General features: G+C 44.1%; 1 protein-coding gene across 2 annotated transcripts in view; it reads right to left on the bottom strand.

Moving 5' to 3' along the window:
• CCDC85C (coiled-coil domain containing 85C) overlaps positions 1-19,491 on the bottom strand; it is a 150,703-nt gene extending 131,212 nt beyond the window's left edge. For both annotated transcript variants that reach the window (XM_034767997.1, XM_034767998.1), the window contains exon 1: positions 18,005-19,491. In XM_034767997.1, the coding sequence (XP_034623888.1) occupies positions 18,005-18,713 (709 nt within the window). In that variant the 5' untranslated portion in view covers positions 18,714-19,491. The remainder of the gene's footprint in view (positions 1-18,004) is intronic.
• Positions 19,492-20,639: the final 1,148 nt, after the last annotated feature.

Here is a 20,639-nt window from a genome sequence, read left to right as displayed (position 1 = left end):
GTGTACGGGCCAGAGCCGGTACGCCATGCTGGACTGGACCGGCTTCCCCGGCAGTGAATTAAAGGGCCTGGTGCTCCAGCCGCTGCCCTATAAATCACCACCGGAGCGCCAGCAGCCGGGCTCGGGTGATGATTTAAAGGGCCCGGGGCGCCACACAAATTCGGATATAATATGGTAAAGCAGCGGGGCTCGGATGGCGCTTTAAAGGGCCCAGGGCTCCCCGCTGCTTTATCGCGTTATATCCGAATTCGTGTTATATCGGGTCGCATTCTATTGGGGTAGAGGTGTATTTCAAAAAGGCGTATAGATAAGGCCCGGGACTGGAAGTCAGCAGATTTTCTCTCTCTCTCACTCTGTCATAGGTAAGTTAATGTCCAAAGTGTAAAAAAAAAAAAAAAAAAAAAAGGGGGGGGGGGGGGGGGGGGGGGAGGATAATGATGCATCTTTAAGGCTCATAAGGCTGCTGTGACACTAAACTCATTAAAGTTTGTAAAGCACTTTGAGATTCCTACTTGGAAGAGCTTATACAACTATAAAGTATTATTTGCACTGTTCTAAAGAAGTACAGTACATATTACTGCAAATCCAGCAGTACCATTTCATGCACCATTAAAATGTACTACACTTCTTAATCTAATCATAAGCACTTCAGAACCTAGATCTGTCATTTGAAACATATAGATGAGCCTTCATCATTGAATTACCAGCTGGGTCAACTATATACAGCACAGGGTGAATATGCACTTATTTTTTCCATTTCTGCAACATTGTGAATTGTGCTAAAGTTTTGAACTGGACTCGGTTTGTATTTTCAAAACTCTGTAATTATGGGTCTCCTGACTGCTTGCTTTCCATCCTCTCAGGACTAGGGCTGCAGATTTCAGCAGGTTTGAAACTTTGACAACATGTTTATATGCACTGAAAAGCAAAGATAGGCAGAGCCATAAAGTTCAGGTCTAAACTTTCCCAATGGTTAAATCAGAGGCTTTGATGCAGATCCATCTCATGTAAAAATACAGACTTCCCTTCTCCACCTGCTAATATTAATGAATCTGGATTAGTTACAGTTCTCTACAATCAATATTGGCTATCAGTTTGTGGTTTATTGATAAACATACAGTCTTTATTATTTTCGAGGCTCCTCTTGCCTGTGGTATGGTCTTGGTTTAAATCCAGATATGTAGGCCTTGGTTTAAAAATAAAGATCAAATCCCAACATTTTCATCCTTAACATATTATCCAATGAGGAAGTTCTCTCTTTTTAAATACACAAAGCACTAGACTGTGTTTCGTATACAAGTCTGACTCCAAACCCATCCTTCGCTTTGAGTGGTCAGAAAATAAATACCAGACTCCCTATTTTATCCAAATAGGACTGAACAATAGAGTGGAACTGCAGTTTTTCCATCTGAAAAATTCCCCATTCAAAGGGACTTAGCTGGATGATTAAAAAGAAAAATAGAAATGCTTCCATGCGGGAACAAGTTAATCAGCTTTTGTTTACATGACCTTCTCCTTCATGGGCAGGACCCACAAAACAGACAGGCCATCTCCAAAACTACAGTGCAAGCAAGACTATTGATCAGCCATTTAATGCATTTAACAGCTCTTCTATCACACAGGGCCGCCCAGAGGATTCAGGGGGCCTGAGGCAAAGCAATTTCAGGGGCCCCTTCCATAAAAAAAAAAAAAAAAAAGTGCAATACTATAGAATACTATATTCTCGTGGGGGCCCCTGCGGGGCCCGGGGCAAATTGCCCCACTTGCCCCCTCCCCTCCCCCCCAGGTGGCCCTGCTATCACAAGGTTTTGTCAGAAACTTAACCAAGCTTTTTTAGATGTGACTAGCTACTTTGGGTACTGCCAATTTTCAAAAGTCTGACTTGAGTCACCTTCACTGAGCACCTGTCCTCTGAAAATCAAGTATCCTTAAAAAGCAACAGAGAGTCCTGTGGCACCTTTAAGGCTAACCGATGTATTGGAGCATAAGTTTTCATGGGTAAATACCCACTTCGTCAGATGCATGACCCACGAAAGCTTATGCTCCAATTCATCCGTTAGTCTTAAAGGTGCCACAGGACTCTCTGTTGCTTTTTACAGATCCAGACTAACACGGCTACCCCTCTGATAAGTATCCTTAAGGTATCTTAAGTTGAGTAGTCAAAAACTAGGCACCCAAAACAACTAATCACTTTTGAAAAATCTTGGCCTATAGTTTTAAAAACAAGCAATAATACGTGTGTGTGTGTGCGTGTGTGCGCGCGCACGTAAACATACATGTCCTTCACCTGTTTACATCTTCTTGCAACACACATGCAGCACCTGCCTCAATCTTTAACAATGCTTGTCAGTTCATTGCAAAATTATGTTTCTAGGTAAAACCTTTCCATCTAGATTTGAAACAGGAAAAAAAAAACCCACATGAAGGGCATGGCTTTCACTTTTACCAGTGACTGATCAGTGCAAGCATTTTTTCCCTTTAATACATGTTGACACAAGTACATTAAAATTAGTCCATCAATCTAAGGTCTCTTAAAGAGGGTTTAATTTGTACTTATTATTTGCAATATGATTTATGAGATTCAGTTTCTCTTTCCTAACATCACTTAGCTGCAAATTAGTACCTGACTGAATTCAATAATGTATTTTACCCCCATAGGATCTGCATGCACAGTTTGAATAATTCAATGGTGCTCGTTTGGGGCAATCCTTATTTTCCCCCTTGCTGCTTGGTTTTACATATAGAAAACATTTAGTGTACTAGACAAACAACAAACAGAAGCATAATTAGTCCTTTCAAACAGCGATGTTGTTTAACTTAACTAATTGAAAAGAGATAAAGCAAAAGCTTCCACTGAATGGCTAGCAGCAGAGTCACAAATGCCACTTTTCTGAAGTTCATATTCCAGTAATTATCTTTTATACAAAGAACAGTGACTCACAAATCTATTTAAATTTTTTAATGAAAAAGCACTACAAAAAGAAATCTGATAAAAAAGCTTTTTGTGTCAACTTAAATCTGAAACAAGGTCTTTATGATTTGTGGGAGTGGAAAGTCATTAAGGTTTCAATTCCAAATGAAAATTAGGGCTTTTAAATTTCCCATAATACTCACACTGACAACCTTTCATACATAATTGCTGAGGAAGAGTTACTGTGGTCTTGTCACCATTTTAATGATTTGCTAAGTATACTGACAAATATATCCTCCCTGTGAAATCCACCATGCAAACAAGAATAAAAGCCAGGGTTGGCTAAAGAAACATTTGGTTCAGACAGACAGCAGACTGGATCTTATTACTTTTAATTCAAGACTTATTAGGTGTTAACAAATTAGAGGGGTCAGAAATGGAGCAATCAAGGGACAAGGTGGGAGTTTAGTTGGCCAGGCAAGGAAAAGAGTCTTTAGTTATTATAGCACGGACATTATTAGCTTTTGGCTGAGACAAAGAGAAACATAGCAGTTGAGGATTCATTTCCTTCATGACTATGGAACTGTGTCTCAGCCTAAATTGCATTAGGAAGTCTTATGTTGTCATCTCATCATAAAAAAACAAACCTGAGTATAACATTTAGGATCACACGTGTTCATAAATTAGATAAGCTGAAAGACAACAACTTCCACCACCAGCTATTTCTCCCCTCCTTCCCACCCTCCCCCCAAAATTGTTGCTTTTGCAGTCTACTAGGACATAAGTTTACCTGTTGTGCATTTGTCTTGCCTGTCTGTTATTGGTCTGGACAGTGGTGCTTATTGTTCTTTGTCTCATTCACCTGAGGACTTCCTTTAAGAAAAGTTTGTGTTTGCTAGTAATATTTAACATTAAGATGTTGGTAGCACCTAGAGGTCTTAGTCAGGTCAGGCCTCCCCTCGTCCTAGGCAGTGTACATGCTATAAAGACCCCTTCCCAGAAGAACTTGAAGTCCTGTTTCAACTTTATTGATCCATAAACTGGGAATTCAGAGCAGCTGGGGATTTTGGTTACTGAAAAGGAGAAGAACTGCTCCTGACTAGCTCTGAATAATATGTTTGTTATTATTTGTATTAGTCGTGTCTAGAGGCCCCATCTGCAGCCAGGTCCCATTGTGCTAGGTACTGTACCTACACGTTATAAAAGGCACTTCCTTTCCTGAAGAGCTTAGAATCTAAGGCTAGGTCTACATTACCCGCCTGAATTGGCAGGTAGAAATAGATCTCTCGGGGATCGAATTATCGTGTCTCATCGGGACGCGACAATCGATCCCCGAATCGACGCTCTTACTCCACCAGCGGAGGTGGGAGTAAGCGCCGTCGACGGGGAGCCGCGGAGGTCGATTTTGCCGCCGTCCTCACAGCAGGGTAAGTCGGCTCCGATAAGTCGAATTCAGCTACGCTATTCGCGTAGCTGAATTTGTGTATCTTAAATTGACACACACACACCCCACCCCGTAGTGAAGACCTGCCCTCAATGTACAGACAAAGGAAGTATTATTAGCCCTGTTTGACAGGTAGGGAACTGAGCCACACACAAAAAAAAAAAAAAAAAAAAAAAAAACTTTAAATGATTTGCACAAGGTATCACAAGAAATCCATGGTCAAGACAGAAAATGTACCCATGTCTTCTGAATTCCAGGGCCCGAGCTACAAGACCACCTTTCCCTCCTGTAACTGTCCTTGTAAGGCTTAAAATTACAGCAACAAGATCTTTAACCACAAAGCAAGAAAAACCCAGGTTTTTCATTTGGTTTAAGAGATGACAGAAGGAAACAAAACAGCCACGGCAGATTAGACTTCCACAAAATCCATAAATCAAGGCAAATAAAAAACAGACCCACCTATAAAAGTTGTTTAAATATACCGAACGGAGTATTATTCTGTTCAAATGCAGATATGTAACATAGCCTGGAGGACTGCAAATTGCAGAAGTAGTTACAGTTAGAGGTGGAATCTTCAGCAATTCCAAGAGAGAGAACATCTCAACAAACAGGGCATGCATTATCTTGTTTCATGACATCAAAAAGGAATGAGTGTTCAGGCTTTGAGAACTGATCCCTGCGTTTTAAGAGGTGGAACAACTAGTTAAGAAGATGACAAAAGAAAAACTTCTAGGAGAAAACCGCATCGCAAATGTTATCACATTTGCAAGAGAAGATCCACAACAGTGGCTGAACTGTATACTGTTAATAGTATCAAAAATAAAAATCAGGACTGAAAGAGTGAATAATTCAAAACCAAGAAGGCAAGCATGACACACATGTAATAGCAAAGTAGAGAACCTATCAGCAATCCGCAAAGTATCAAACAACTGACTCGCTACAGTGTTGGGTTTGAGTAGCTACCATCATCATCAAGAACAAGAGGCCTGTTTATCAGTTATTTTTACAATATGCCATCTTTGTGTGCCACATGAACCACTGGTGATGATCATATAACCTATAAGTATGTATCATATTCGACTGAGAACAAGCTTTAAACTCAATGGGAAAGGATTAAGAGCTCTGCAGATCCAAAGCATAGATCAACCTTGTATTTAGCTTCTGGGAAATTTACAAATACGAGACTGATTCTACAAATGCAAGCACCAAAAAGAGGGAGAAGAAAGAGCAACCAGGAAGACAAAAGAACACTACTGTCTCAAGTGCTTTAAGATCTATTGATGAAAAGCACTATATAAGAGCTAGGTATAGTTGTTGTTATCAGAAAAATGCCTTAAGATTATACGTAAAATACCATTTTCTTTATAACTCTGTCAAGAGCTAAAATGATTGCGCATCTGAAAAGGATTACTTCTGGCCCCGTTACCCTGTTGACAGCGTAGGCATCTACTTGCCAAAAATTAAGAAAAGGTGTTCCAACATAAAATGTGGGAACGTTACTACACTGAAAATGGATCCACAGGAAACATACATCATGCTAAATGTGGGGTGGAGGGGGAAAGTCAGTGAAAGAATCAACACAGCTATTGAAAATAAATAAACCCCTTTAATAAGAAGATGTGGCTCAAACTCCTGGCCATTCATTAAGGAACTGGAGAACGTTCCCATTGCACATAAAGGCTAGGTCTATACTGCGCACTACTGGCACTGGCATTTCAGGCACATGTCGGTACTCTTGGTCGTCCAGCATCTTGACAGATAAAAGGAGACACAAAGTCAGTCCATCGGTGGTGCTTAGCAAGGATATGGGAAAAGAGCCTGATGCGTGAGCAGCAAACCTTTCCACAGTGGCTACCGCTTCACTCGCCAGATGGAGGCTGAAGCATACTCTGCTTCCTGGCTCACCTGCAGGCCTCAGCCTGAGCTCTCTGGTGGCTCTCCACAGTGACTGCACCAGCCTTAACCTGGCTTCTCCAAACTGAGCAATTGTGGGCACAATTTTCCCAGTTGTCAATGGGAATGCTGAATTTCTTGAGACTTTGCTTGACCGTCTCACTGTATCGGAGATTTGGCCTTCCTCTGCACCGTAGGCGATTCTTGCATTGGCCATAGAGCACAGCCTTCAGTAGATGATCTCGAGGCATGCGCTCCAGGTGTCCCAACCAGCAAAGCCTGCGAACGTCCAGTGTAGTCTGCATATACTTTAGGCCAGTTCGCCCAAGGATCTTGGTATTAGTGATCCACTGATCGCAAGCAACTCCAAGGATTTTTCTAAGACATCAGAGGTGGAAACTCTTCAATCTCCACCTCTGCTTGGAGTCCTTAACCCAGCTTTCAAAACGTAAAGAAGAGTATTAAGGACACAAGCCTGATCCTCTGTGTTCAGGATTAGCAACTTGTTGTTCCAAACACGTGAAGTACATTTGCCAAAAGTGACAGAAGCTTTGCCAATTCTTGCATTGAGTTCCCTATCAAGGTTAAGTGAGCTGGTAAAAATTGAGCCAAGATAGCAGAAGTGACCCACGTTATTCAAAGCTTCATTATTGACTTAGATTTTAGGTGGAATGCTGGTACCTTCTGACAGGAAAACTGTTTTCTTGATACTGATTACCACGCCAAACTTGGTGCATGCATCAGAAAACTTGTTCCTTACAACCTGCAATTCATCGGGTGAATTAGAAACGAATGCAGCAGCATCTGCAAAAAGCAAATCCCGAATAGTAAGCTGGGTGACATGCCTTCTGCTCTGGAATCGTCTGATGTTAAACATGTAGCTACATGCCACAGTGAAAAGCAGGCTACATCCACACTGCGGTGTGTAACTACACGTGTTGGTGAAAGGCTCTGGGAGGGGGAGACAGCGACGAAAGGCTTCGGCAGCTGCCTTACCCTGTTGCCTCTCCCCTGCCAGAGCTTTTCCGCACAGCTGGAAGCCATTCCCTCCTGCAGGGAAAGATTCCAGCAGCAGTGAGGCAGCAAGTTTAAAAATTTTATTAAAGTTAATGTTTAAAATTAAATATACACACGTTAAGAGGGAAGGTACTGTACATCTGGGATCAGGCTTGAGTTATGAGGGATTACAGGTATTGGTTACAAGGATGAAGAGATACATACATATCACATAACCAGCATAGACCCAGAGTGGGGTGCGGGAGTTTTTAGAGCGTCAGTGGATAAGTGGGCTCGGGTACACCACCCATGGAATGTATTAAGAGTCCAAGTCAGTATCGGTGTAGTGAATAAGTACATGGGTGGGGTGCGTCCCTTGGCTCGTCAGGGAAGGAAGTGGGTTATTTCCCGGGTCTGCGGTCTTGATTACTCAATGTGGTATTGACGGTGTCCTGTGATGTGTTCCATATAAATGTCTCTGGACCACCTGATGGTGTCGGACACCATAAGTTGTCTCATGAACCGGGCGTAGCGTCGACCGACTCCGCACACTCTCAGTACCAGCTCATTGTGGTGGTCCCACGAGTCCAGGGCTCCCACGATCAGGGCGTGTATCTGGACCTCGTAGCCCTGGGCTCTCAGGGTGTTGGCCAGCGGGTTGTACTTTGCTACACTACTAACAATAACAGTGTAGATGGGGGAGGCACTTTATGGGCATGAAGAGAGCTGTGTAGGGTACATACCCTAAGGGTTCAGGCGAGTCTCTATTCACCTAAACAATGCTTCACCTTCTACACTGCTGTTTGCACCCATTCTGGAGTGTGTGTAGTATATGTACTCTACACACTGCCATAAGGAGTGAGCAGTGTAGACGTACCAATATAAGGAGTGGGTAATGACAGGAGAGGTGTTCATGGGACAGGACATAATCAATGATAACTAAGGTCATAGAACACAGGACATATCATAGTAAGAAATTGCACGTGAAAGACAGATGCGAGTCTTCTAGTGCATGTCTGACACTTAATGGTCAAGTCAAAGCAAGGAATGCAGGGTGCAACCTTATATTTGTAATACCTGATATCAGCTTAGATTTCTGAGGACTCTGGTTAGAAAACTTTGGTAACTCCAACCAGCAGAAAGATATCAGATAAGGATACTGACAGTAAACTTTTTGCTACAATGGTTTCCATAGAAATATTGAGCTTCAGGGATTGGAAATGCCACAAGGATTACCTAATTTTTTTAAATAGTTGTTTGTTTTTATTGATCTGCTTTGACTTGTCCTCTTTATCCTCTCCCTTTTCTTTTGATAGAATCATTCCTTAGTGACAGCTCGAGGCAACATCAGTCCTGCAGCTTACTGCACGGAGCAGCACGCTTACCACACAATACAACCTAATTTTCTTATATCGGGATGCACCAAGCCCACAAGCAGGGTAGGGCCCACCTCACCAGGGACCGGTTGAAACAATGGTATGGTGCCTACTTCTCCAGCTCTAGTCCAAGCGATGTGAAGCAGGAGCAGCCTTATTTTGACTCCATGGTGGTGATAACTTGAGCCTCCTGGGAAACCCAGAAGTCCTTCCCCCTTTATTGTGAGCCTAGCTGGGCTCATGCAGGCTCCCCCGCCCCTCCTCCATCCACTAATCCCCTAGTTTCCTCCATAAACACTTAAGTTCTGTTTCCCTATTGTGAGAGCAGATCCCCAGCGGCATAGCAGAGCGGTTTGGGGCAGGTGCAGGAGAAGAAAGGAGATCAACACACTGTCTTGAGCCTTACTGCAGGGGGTAGAGAGGGCAACTGACTAGTTTTGCAGGGTGTCGCAGATTTGCTTGAGCAGGCCCTGCAGGCAGGGCTGGGTTGACACTATAACATAAGATTGCTAGACTATCACCCTTCTACTGTTTGATCTTCAGTGTGCACCTGACCCGTGCACCTGAGCCCACAACCCCTCCAATCGCCGCTATTATTCCCAAATTCATAAGGTCATGTGAAGAGAAACCCACGACACTAATGTGACACAAGCAATCCCCTAACGAAAGCCAACAGGTCTAATGAACGGCTCATACATTACGGAGGAGCCTGCAAACTGGCATGCTCATGAGAACCCCACTGAAACCAATCCGCTAAATTCATCCCTGGTTTAGGATAGCTTTGACTAGGCCACTGGCTCTCTGGAGGCAGAAAGGCTGTATCCACCTGTTGTCTCTTGTCTTAGTCTTAGATTGTAAGTGCTTTGAGGCAGGGACCATCTTTTTTGTTCTGTTGGTGTGCAGTGCCTAGCATCATGCGATTGTGGTCCCTGACTGGAGCTTACCATGAGGGAGACTGGAGCCCATAGTAATCAAAACTGCCCAAGCAAGCTGAAAATTTGGCACCACTAAAGTGGCTGTTGACGGGGGAGGGGGCTGTGCTGACTGGCAGTTTCCTGTAGCTGGGCTCCTATGGCTCCGAAGGCTGCGTTCCCTAGTAGAGAACCAGCACTACTGGTTACCCTCTCCCAGGTTGAAGTCACCTCAGAGCACAACAGACCGAGCTGGTACAGAGAGGAGTACAGGCCAGTGAATCAATGCTGATGAGTAAGGGTTTGTGAGATCCGGAACAGGCCTCAATTATCCTAAGGAGTGCCCCGATAGGGACTAGAACAGCATTTAAAAGCTGCATTGGATGATGGGACATCTGGTTTCAATGAGGATGTTGAATATCACTCCTGTTCATATACAGCTAGACTGGGTGTTACAATGTAGGGGGAGCACAATGCCTCAGGGAGGCACTCTCCCCCACATGTACACACTGTGCACTAGCCAGTTGCTCTTCTAGGTGCCCAGCACCACTCCTTGAACCTGTGCGGAGGAGGGGACAGGTGATTTGCTCTCCAGGGGGAGCAAGGGCCAAGCAGTCCCTGTTATTGTGATCAGCTCTTGCAAGGGCAATATAAGCTAGGGGGCCCCTCTTTTTCTGTGGTCTCTGTGCACAAAAGCCAATTGCAACCTGGCCCAAATGGTGCAGATGGACAAGACAACAAAGGTGTCATATATAGCGTGCAATGCAGCACTCCGATACCTCAGTGGTAAGTGCTTCAAAAATGCCTATATATACAGAGCTACCCAGAGATCATTTCTGAGTGCTGTACACCATGCATCCCATTCACAAATAAAAGCGCTCATTAGAAAAATGGAATTGCTGCTGTTTTAAGCCTCTGTCAGATGAAGGAGCGATTTACAAATGTACATGAGCAACGATGCTTCTGTTACTATGGAGAGTCACGTGCTGGCATGATTGCTGATGCGGGAGACGGAGTTAACCTTCTTCTTACTTCACAAGTCAGTAGGCAACGGAAAGGCAGATTCTCTGAGACAATGCTTCTTTTCCTGCCAGTAGTTATCTATTTGTGGAAATGGGTCAACCTCCTCGTGGTGGACATGTTAGTGTGCGAGTGCCTAGCAGCGCTGCTTACAATTTTCTGTCCATTACACAGGCAGTGGAACGGCTGCACATAACTACTTCTGGCAGCCAAGTGTTTCATGAATTGCAGCAAGTTAACCACAAGGAGATGGTGACATTTTGAGACAGGGCATGATAAATTCCAACTCCCAGACAAAAGGCATCTTTAAAAATAACCATGCAAATGAGAACACAAAGCTATACAACCCATACAGGTAAAAGCTGCGGCTGTGAATTCTGGCGCTAAGTCACCCCAGTACTGCCAAGGTCAGCAATGTCATATGCTTTGCAATGAGATGAGTGAAGGACAGATTGCCCATGAGTGAGGATGGAGTTCAAGCATGAACTGGCTTTCCTTGAGTCACAGCTTTAATGCTATTTTACACTGGTTTTTAATCTGCTAATGTCTCTTATTCTGCTGCTTGGAAAGTGTATTGGAAATGGTTGTGTCGATTTAAGCCCATTGGCTCCTAGCCCTTTTCTCCTTTCCTACTGCCCTCCAGAGCACCTGCACCCGAGGCAGGCCTAAAGCAGAAAGATGCCCTGGGAAGCTGAGACAGCAATAATAGGCCCCAGAGGAGGTGAATCTGAGGGCGGTGTGGGCAGAGTCATGAGCGCCACACCGTCTCACTGCTCACCAGCAGGAGAGCATTGGTTACACCTTCTCACTGGTAGCAGGAGCTGTTGGTCACTGAGCTCTGCCCAGTGCCTCCTAGGGCATTAATCCAAAGGTATGGAAGACACCAGACACTTAGGCCACGCATTCCCCAGCCCTCATTGCCACAAAGGCATAATTATCCCTTCGCCTTAAACAGGCCCACTATTACCTGCTAAACCACAGTGACATCTCTACTAAATCTCAGCCTGTTTTAATGGTCATGCCCCCCACATTCCCCATTCACTGGGCATGGCAGGACTGCATTTTGAGTTACTGTACCTGTCGCTTCATTAGATCGCCGTTTAATTCGATCCTCTGCTTTATCTGATCAAACGACTCCAGAGGAACCAAATCATTTACATTGCAACAAACATAGTTTACATCCCTTATTTTGATTGCTTTTGACAGGTGTAAGTGGATAATTCCATCAAGAGCCATAGAAAATTGCCTTTTAATCAATAGGGAGTTTTCCCTCCTAGGGGACATCTCATAACAGTGAAAGGTCTCTTTGGAAGAGAGGCCAAAATTATTAATGAGAGTGAAGGAGAAAGAGTTGAGAGATGCTAGGCAATGGATGCAAATTTCTAAAGATGACACCAATTTGGGGGACCCAGCTTAAACATCGATGGCCTGATTTTTAGAAGTACCCATAACTCCCAGTGCAAGTCTAAAAGGAAGGCATGAACTCAATACATCTGATTTTTCAGAGGTTAGGTGTCTCAAGCTGGTCTCCCAAAAACTGAGGCGCTCAAAATTAGTGAACAATGAAATTAGTGGCCTGAGGAGACTCAAATCACATTCTTGGTGGCAGTGTTTGAAACCTGGGCATTTTTTAATCTTCTATTCACAGACCTGGATAAAATTACAGAAGATTTTAAAACAGGTATTCTGCTCAGGTCTTACATTTAAAATTTCAGCCCAGGGCAAGTTTCCATGGTTATCATGAAGCATTGTAGCTCATGTTCTACAATACTAGAGCTATTGTCATGTAAAATACAGCAGCACCAAAAAATGAATGTTTCTACAGCACTTTGAAGAGAAAGTGCTAAATATTATTAGAATAAGCATATTAGATTTGGAGTTTAAGCCAACCTCAGATCCAGGGCTCTAGTTTGGCCCATTCTAAAGAACGAGGCTTTTGTGGAAATAGGATCCAGATCTGGGTCCAGATTTCACTGCCCTTGCCATATAATTCATGTGGATGAAACAGAGAGTATGCAAGAGAGCGGAGTCTGAGGTGAGTCCCTCTCCAAAGAAAATTTTACTGTCAAAATTCACTTTTGGGATTCCATCAGAGCTTTAGAAAAATGTCTGTTTCTTCAATGTGTGGCAGGTGGTCATTAAGATACCTTAAATAATCCATATCCCTTGTTTCTGCCAGACCTTGCTTATACCTACCTCCTTTTGGTCTCTCAGGCCTCATTAATGCACCCTAGCAAATGTATATAACGATTGCAATACTCCGATAACAACAAAGGACTTTGGCCCTAAAGAGAATGGGTAGCGGGAGAAAGAATGGACAGAGGGAGAAAGAAGTACAGTAAGGCTGCACATAAGATCAATACCAACCCACAGGGAACAGCTCTTTAAATGACATTTCTTTGCCACCATGTTAAACATAATATATTGTCCCCTCTAGGTAAATATGTGAACATTTACAAGTGGGAATTGGTAAAACTAGTGATCTTTCCACCCCCTCGTCCTCAGAGATAATTCTTCTTCCATTAAAGAGGATAGCAGTGATGAATTATTACAGCAGAGACATTAATCAATAGCCTAATTGCCAAATGCACAGATTTCCTACAGACCTTTCTGATCACTCTGGGTTTTTAGAAAGTTGACCTAGCTAGAGCTGGTAGCCAACTGGAATAAAGCGCAGGACACACAGGAAACAGCAAGACAAACTGAGGAGCGGCTTAGGCACCCAGAACAAACAACTTCAACGGGAGTTGAATGTGAACCTCTCAGGACAAAATTTGGCCCTTCGGAGAAAAATGAAAAGCCCTCAAGTCTTGTATGCACTGGGATTTTGTCCTCATCTCATTCATCAATTGCTAGTGTGTTTGCACCAGTACAAACCTCTAGTGTGGAAAAGAAAAGCCACAATTTGCATTTACCCTTGTTTCAAGCAGAGTTAAACTGGACTGGTGAAAATCACAGCTGCCCTTGTCTTAACTAGTGGTTTACACCATTGCAGTACACTGGTGATTGGTCACCAGTGGCTGGTGGTGGGAAAAGTCCCACACACAGACAAGGCAGAATTGTTCTACACTGGCACCAGTGTCAGCTGTGCAGAGTCCCAGATGTGCACACAAATCCTATGGAAGCTAACTGTCTTATGCTTTCAACTGTTAGTGGATAACAGCAATAAGGGTCGGATCTGGAGTCTGATAAAGTCAATAGAAATACTCCCTTTGACTTCAGCAGTCTTTGGATCAGTCCCTGAGAGTTTAATTTCCCACATACCTTACAGTTAAGCAGAAATATGAAATATCATTTACAGTAAGGCCAGACAGATTTCTACCTGGCTTTTTACAGAATATCCAGAGACATGGTAGATTTTATACACTCTTCTAGTAAATTTGGGGTCATCACTTAACTTTATTACCATTATTACTGCTGTTGTCTGTAGTTAGTCACTGAGCTCTGGATACTTCTCTGATAAAAGGCCTACTAAGATCCCCTTGCACCGCAGAACTGCTACACTTTAAAGGAAAGACAATGGGAGGTAAGAAAAGGGAAAGTGGGGCAAAGTTCTTTCTCATGGCTACTAAAATTAGCCTGAATTTACCTGTAGAATCTACCATTTCATGTACATCTCACCTTGGGTCTGATCCTCAGTCCATTGAAGTCAACAGGAGGATGGTCAGTGGACGCTAGATTAGGTTCTTGTGCTTCTATATGCTTGTAGGAGAAAGGGAAGGCAAGGCTGTGGTTTAAACCCTGTTCTCTTGTACAGACCTCCTTCAAATCTAATTTGTCGTGTGAGAGACGAGCCAAATGGCCTCCAAGTGCTTGACTCTTTTGCAAAACTACCATCCAACTGAAATCATTCTGCTTAATACATAGGAAAGTATGATCCCCATACAAAACCTGAGTACTCTTACTCCACATCCTATCTTAGGCTCTTAGAGCTAAGAAACCACGTAGGGACTGTTTTCTGTCTGAGTAGCTGGGGGATGGGCAGCCTGGGCATTTTTTACTTTGCCTAGTGCCACAAAAAATTAAAACCTAGTACCAGTGCTTCTCTGCAACAAGACACTGAGGAAGAAAGTGAACTCCACTCTCCTCCTTTTATGTCTCTCTATCAACCCTCAAATTATCCCCTTTATTTTTATCCAAGGGAGAAAAATCAATCCAAAAATGTAAAGAAATTTTAATTCCACCTTCTCATGCTTATGGCACAAGAATCACCAAGCGGAACAAATGGACAGAATCCATGATGCAGAGTGTTTCAGTCTCAGCTCAATCACAGACTCGACTTTCTGCATTCTTTATGTTCACCTGTCTCGCTCTTCCACATTGCAGCAGTCTTACCAGAATTGCAGCACACAGTACTGAGAGTGCTTCAGTGCCAGACTTCTTGCTGCCAATCAAAGGTTGCCAGATAAGAGACTGTATTTGCATATGTATTCACAACCTTTTCCAAAGGCACAGGGCCTTTGCTGAATACCGATGCCATCGGAGAATGATAACAATGCAAGTCATTTTACAGCTTCCCTACCTAACTCACCAGATCTGGTTTACTGGCATCCGTACGTCGTGGATTATTACAGAGTGTAGATTATATCTGGCCACCAGCAGACACGAAACTATACACGTTCCTGGTAAAAAGTCATTGTCAACATTTCCGAAAGAGACCATCCTAAGTGTTTCAAGTTGGGCATCCATTAAACAGAGGAACCTAAACCTGTCACCACTTCTGAAAAGTTTTCCCTAAATCCACATTGCTCCTTCCTACACAAAAACCCAACCCAGGCCGCCCCTCACCCTACACACATGAGATCCTACCAAACCTAATAGTCCCTTCTCCTCTGTGTGGGTTATTTCCACTCAGAGAAATAGAAACTGAGTTTCAACACAAAGTTTTCTTGAATTTATCCCATCAGGGCAAAGTTCCACATGTAACCATTGGGCTCTCTCCCGTGGAGTGTGTATCCCTTGAACCCAGGCTTTCCTCACCCTGCCCAATACAAAATATCCTGAGAGAACCTCTGGAAGTAAAGGGTATCTATGCTGTGTCTCCTTGCTTCTACACCACAAGGCACTCACTCCTTTACAGTTCTTTGGACTGTATGGAATGTGCAGGGGCTACATGATTTCCCCAGCTACCAGCATCAAAAGGAGGGGATGAGGCAGCATATGTAGTGCAGGGAGAGTGGTTGCACAGCGCAGAGTGAGAAACTAAGCAAGTTATCACACAAGCTGCCATAACTTGTGTCAATGACCCTGGCAAGTGGAGAATCTAGCACAGTGGTTTTCAACCTGTGGTCCGTAGACCCCTGGGCTGCCGCTGACAATGTCTAAGGGGTCTGCAAAAGGTAGTTGTTACCATAGAACAGTGGTTTTCAATCTGCAGCCCTGGTGTCACTCTGTTGAAGTTAGTGGAGTGACACCTAGGAGGAACTTGACCGAGTGTATCAAAAAGACTTTGTGACCCTCCTCCCACAAAGAAAGAATTTAGAATTAAAATGTTTTGGGGTTTTTTTTGCACAATGCACATCAGGCAAAGCATCTGAAATGCAAACAGCAACGCTTTATAAAATAAGATCTACAATTCTGCTTTGAAGACATTTTAAAATTCTGCTTCAAATTCATGAGATGGTAGAGTAGCGGGAGAAGCAAATTACTTTTAAGATACTGAGTATGTCCTGCAACATCTGAGGACAGTACCAGCCTCTAAACCAGCATTCCCTGCTCTGAGTTAAATGGATGTAATGTGTTCAACTATTGTAGGGGAAAGGCAGCTATTGCAAGGGAACTCGGAGCATGGCAAGTTAGTGAAGGATAACACTCTTCAGGATTCAGTTGACAAGCATAGAGTGACCTCAAGTCCCACTCACATTCTCTGGGGCCCTGAGGCTTACCCATAGAACACCAGGACCTTGCCATGCCCTCTGCTCCCTCCGCCACTCCTAAAACCCCTTCAGTCTTAAGGGACAGTTACTTGGCAACTCTGCCAAGTCACTCTATCTGCCCCCATCCTGTGGTTCTCCCGTGGGAGGGGATGATCTACATCTACCCCTTTGTAAGTGTAACATTCTCACATTGGGAACATGACAAGTTGACAACATCAGTCAGAACCAACTCCCCCACTCCTCCCTTCTGACATTCCACTCAGCCCTTGCTGTTGCAAGATGTTGATGCTGAGGCTGCCGTTTCTAAGCTTGGAGAAGGAGGATGCTGTAGTTTATACCCCATTTATCACAGAATATTCCAATCGGATTTGGATATTCTGGTGGAAAGTGGTTTGAAGAAGCTGAAACTCCAGCCGTTGTGTATGAGCCCAGTTTGCTTCCTATTGATTCTTCTCATCTGAATTGCGCCCTTTAGAAGTTCTTCCTGTCAAATTTGAAATTCTCTTGCATCCCAGACTTCTTTCCCCACAAATCTGGATTTTAAAGACATTCCGGGGATATGCTAGTAATAATATTATTATCAATATTAGTATTATTACTATTTTACAGCCAGCTCAATATAGACTTTACTGGGAATTTGCCTGCCTCAGAAGAGCAGGATGAGGCCTGTCATCATTCCATATTGGGATTTTTCTAATTGTGACCACACCGTTGTATCAAGTATAAGTACAGTTTCAGTTATAGAACTCTGATTATTTCACAAGAGGAAGGGCGGGGGGGGGAGGGGGAAAGCAAAAGAGTTAAGCTAATTCCTAAACATTGAACATAGTCTTTAGCTACTAGGCATTGCTCAATTTCAGACAGTCTGCCAGTGAAAGCCCCATGGAGCTAACAGGTGATACTTTTATCCATTATCTGGCAGATGAGGACTGTAATAATTCCAACATCCCAACTATGCTTTTATCAAGCTCATCAAACTATCCAGCAAGCAGCTAAGATAAAACAAAACACTAACAGGAAAAATCAATGTTTATTTAATTCAGAAAACACATAGTCAATTTGCCTGCCAGGACTTAAAACAAAAAATAAAAGACCATCCCACAGTCCCCCCCCGTCCATTAATAATGCATCTGATGAGCATTTAACAATAGTGTAACTACATCGGAACAGCTCCACTATGAATTAGTTATCAGATTAACAGGTTTAATAAAACCACAGAGAAATGCACAGGGTGCATTTCACATTTCTCAGAAGATCACCTACTGTATTTATTATCATACAATTACTACTCCTTATAATAAATGATAACATGCATTCCCAGGGACTCTTCCGGATGGATGCAATGTCCAAAGGTCAATGCACTAACCCTCACAATGCCTCCTTAAGACAGGCATCTCCATTACACAGGTGGCGAAGTGGAGGCAAAGTGGTTAAAGCGACTTGCCCAAGTTCAAACAGGAAATCTGTGGCAGAGCTAAGCACAGAACCCATGTCACCTCACCCCAGTTGTGTAAACACTAGACAGCACATCCTCAAACAGAACTAGAGAGAGGGAGGAAGTGGGGGAACAGACTTACCATTGAGACCATTGGGGATACTCCTGTGGTGAAGGGGTGCAGACAAATCATCCATAGATCTCCTTATTGCTCCAGCCTTATTCTCGACCGGTTTGTGATGGTGGAGGTGATGATGATGATGATCTGGGCTCCCTGCGCTCCCAGTGCTGGAGGTGCTACTCCCATCCCCCACATCCCTGGTGCCAGAGCTCCCATTCAAATTGGTCAAACTGGCCTGGCTGTCTATAGAGCTCCTAGAGCCAGCTCCATTTCTCTCTTCATCTAACATGAGGACTATCTCCTTCAGCTCCAAGTTCTCCCTCATGAGGGACTCCTGCTTTGCCTCTAGCTCCTTCAGCTTCTGTTGATACATCCCAACTTCTTTCCACATCACACTGGCCGTGTGCCTCCCAAACCTCTGCCATTCCCTGGACAGTTTTTTGCCTTTCTGCCGGTCATCATCCAAGAAGCAGCAGAGCTCTCTCAGTTCCTGATTATCGTCCTGTAATTTCTGATTCACCTCCTTCAGCCCCCTGATCTCATGCAGATGAACCTGCAGCCTCCTGTTTACATCCTTCATTAAGTTGCCATGTTCCACCATTAAGTTCATTTTTTCATTTTCTACTTTCTTCAATCTTTTCACCAGCTCTTCCTTGCTCCATCTCATCATCTCCTCTTCTGAAATTTTGTTCAGGTCTTCCTTAGACCCTTCCAGAGAATTTTTTGCCATATTTGAGTCCAGATATTGTTTCTTTTTAAATAATAATAAACAGTGTTTTCTGGAACTAAAATTTACTGTAACATGTTGGGCAGGGAGAAAATTATAGTTCTTCAGAGAGGATGGGGCAAAGAAAAAAACAGCAAATTCACCTTGAAAGATTTGTCCCCCATATCAAAAACCAAAAAAAGGGGAGATCCGATTCAAAGCTTTAGAATTCTTTTAATTAAGTCTCCAAAGTTAATCAATCGACTTACCCTAGATGGAGGCTAATCAGCAACAGTCCGTCTTCTTGGATTTGCTCATTTCACTTGTTCCTCTACAAAAATCCCAAACCCACCGCTTTCCAATAAACAGTACAAATAAAATAATAAGGGCACCATTAATTCCTCCAGTGCAGACCCAGCTTTCCCGATCCGATCCCTGTCCACATCACAGCTGCTGAGCTAGGTAGCTGGTTTTTAAAATAACATGTGAAATAGAAACCTGTCCCTCCGGTTGTTTGTTTTGCGTTAATTCCGAGGCTGCTGTCCGGATGATGTCAATGCCTTTGTAAATTGCACGTAAAAAAATTCATGACAAGAGGTGGTGAGCGAAGGAGCATTCCTCTAATGGCACAATCATCAGAAAGCAGGAGCTAAGCTACGGGGCTTGAACTGGTCCCACCTACTTCTGGGGAGGAGAGCGGAGGTGGGGGCCCCCTCCACTATTGCAAGAGAGAAAGCACAGCACAGATCCACTAAACAAGAGGCTTCCCCCACCTTCTTACCCGGCTGCTGCTGAATACAGACAGTTTTTTGCTCCGGGAGAGGAGGATTAGAGAGGCAGGGACCTCCCCCCGCAGCCTGATTGGGTGTCAGAGGCTGGGGGCAGGGACCTTGCCATGCTCCAGACTTTTCAGGTTGCATTCGCTTTGCGCCTCGGGTCAAGTTACTGGGGAGAAGTGGTGGCTCCCCCAGCCAATGCGAGGGCTGCAAAGCGCTTTCAAAAAGCAGGTACAAAGGGAAAGGTAGGGCAGCGTCGCCTCTTAAAGGGGCCGCACTCTACACACACACAATCTGCCTTTGCCAGCGTCTCGCTCGGGCTAACCCAGCAGCCATGTGTCACCGCCAGGCTGTGTCTGAAAGAAGCCGGCTGCTCCTGGGAACACAGGGGACGCAGAGCCTCTACTGCCTTATTGTATGTCTGTAAATGGCCCCGACTCTTGCTCTCTCTGCAGCAGTTGCTGGTGAATTTGGTTTATTTGTGCATTAGGTTTGCTGCCTGGGTTCCAGTATGAGTTATTCATGCTTGTTTATTTATTATTGGTTTGTTTGATCCCTGTTTATTACCAAGATCTGTATAGGACAAGGGATGTGGTGTAAGAACCCCCGCCCCTTGATGCAGCAACCAGGAAAGCAGGTGGGGTGGGGTATATGGGGAGGGAGGTGCCCTTTATTCCAGCAGCAGAGATTTCCCAGTTCTGGGGATATTCCTTTTGTTGTGATGGTGCCTCGGTAACCACGGTGAACGGGAAACACGGTGCTGACCCTGGGATTGCTGGCACAAGCAGGCAGTGTCACAACAGCTGCAAAAACAACCTATGGCTTGTTGTTTGGAGGATTTCCACTGGTCAGTCCGAATCATGTGTCTCGGTCGCTTACCAAAGTGGCACCACCAAAGCTGAGGTCCTGCAGTCGATCACTTGGGTGGCTTTCTATCATTTTGTAGGGCTTCGCAGGGATGGGTGCATTGTATCTAGAGAGAGAAATAACCAGAGAGGGGAAAGCAGCCCCTCCTCTAACTTCTGCCCACATACAGCTGAGGCTACTCTACCTTGTGTAGGCCTCCTCTCACAGCCTCCATCCCGCTAGCCCTTATCCTGTGCGGCCCAGCCCCTTCTTCCAGCGCTGTTATGTAACATGCGGCCCCTCCTCAGCCCCATTACATTAGATAGTA

This window comes from Trachemys scripta, chromosome 4, assembly GCF_013100865.1.
Source record: "Trachemys scripta elegans isolate TJP31775 chromosome 4, CAS_Tse_1.0, whole genome shotgun sequence".
In the NCBI taxonomy this organism is placed as follows: Eukaryota; Metazoa; Chordata; order Testudines; family Emydidae; genus Trachemys; species Trachemys scripta.
Note: the sequence above shows the minus strand (reverse complement) of the source record. Positions and strands in the feature narration are given on the sequence as shown.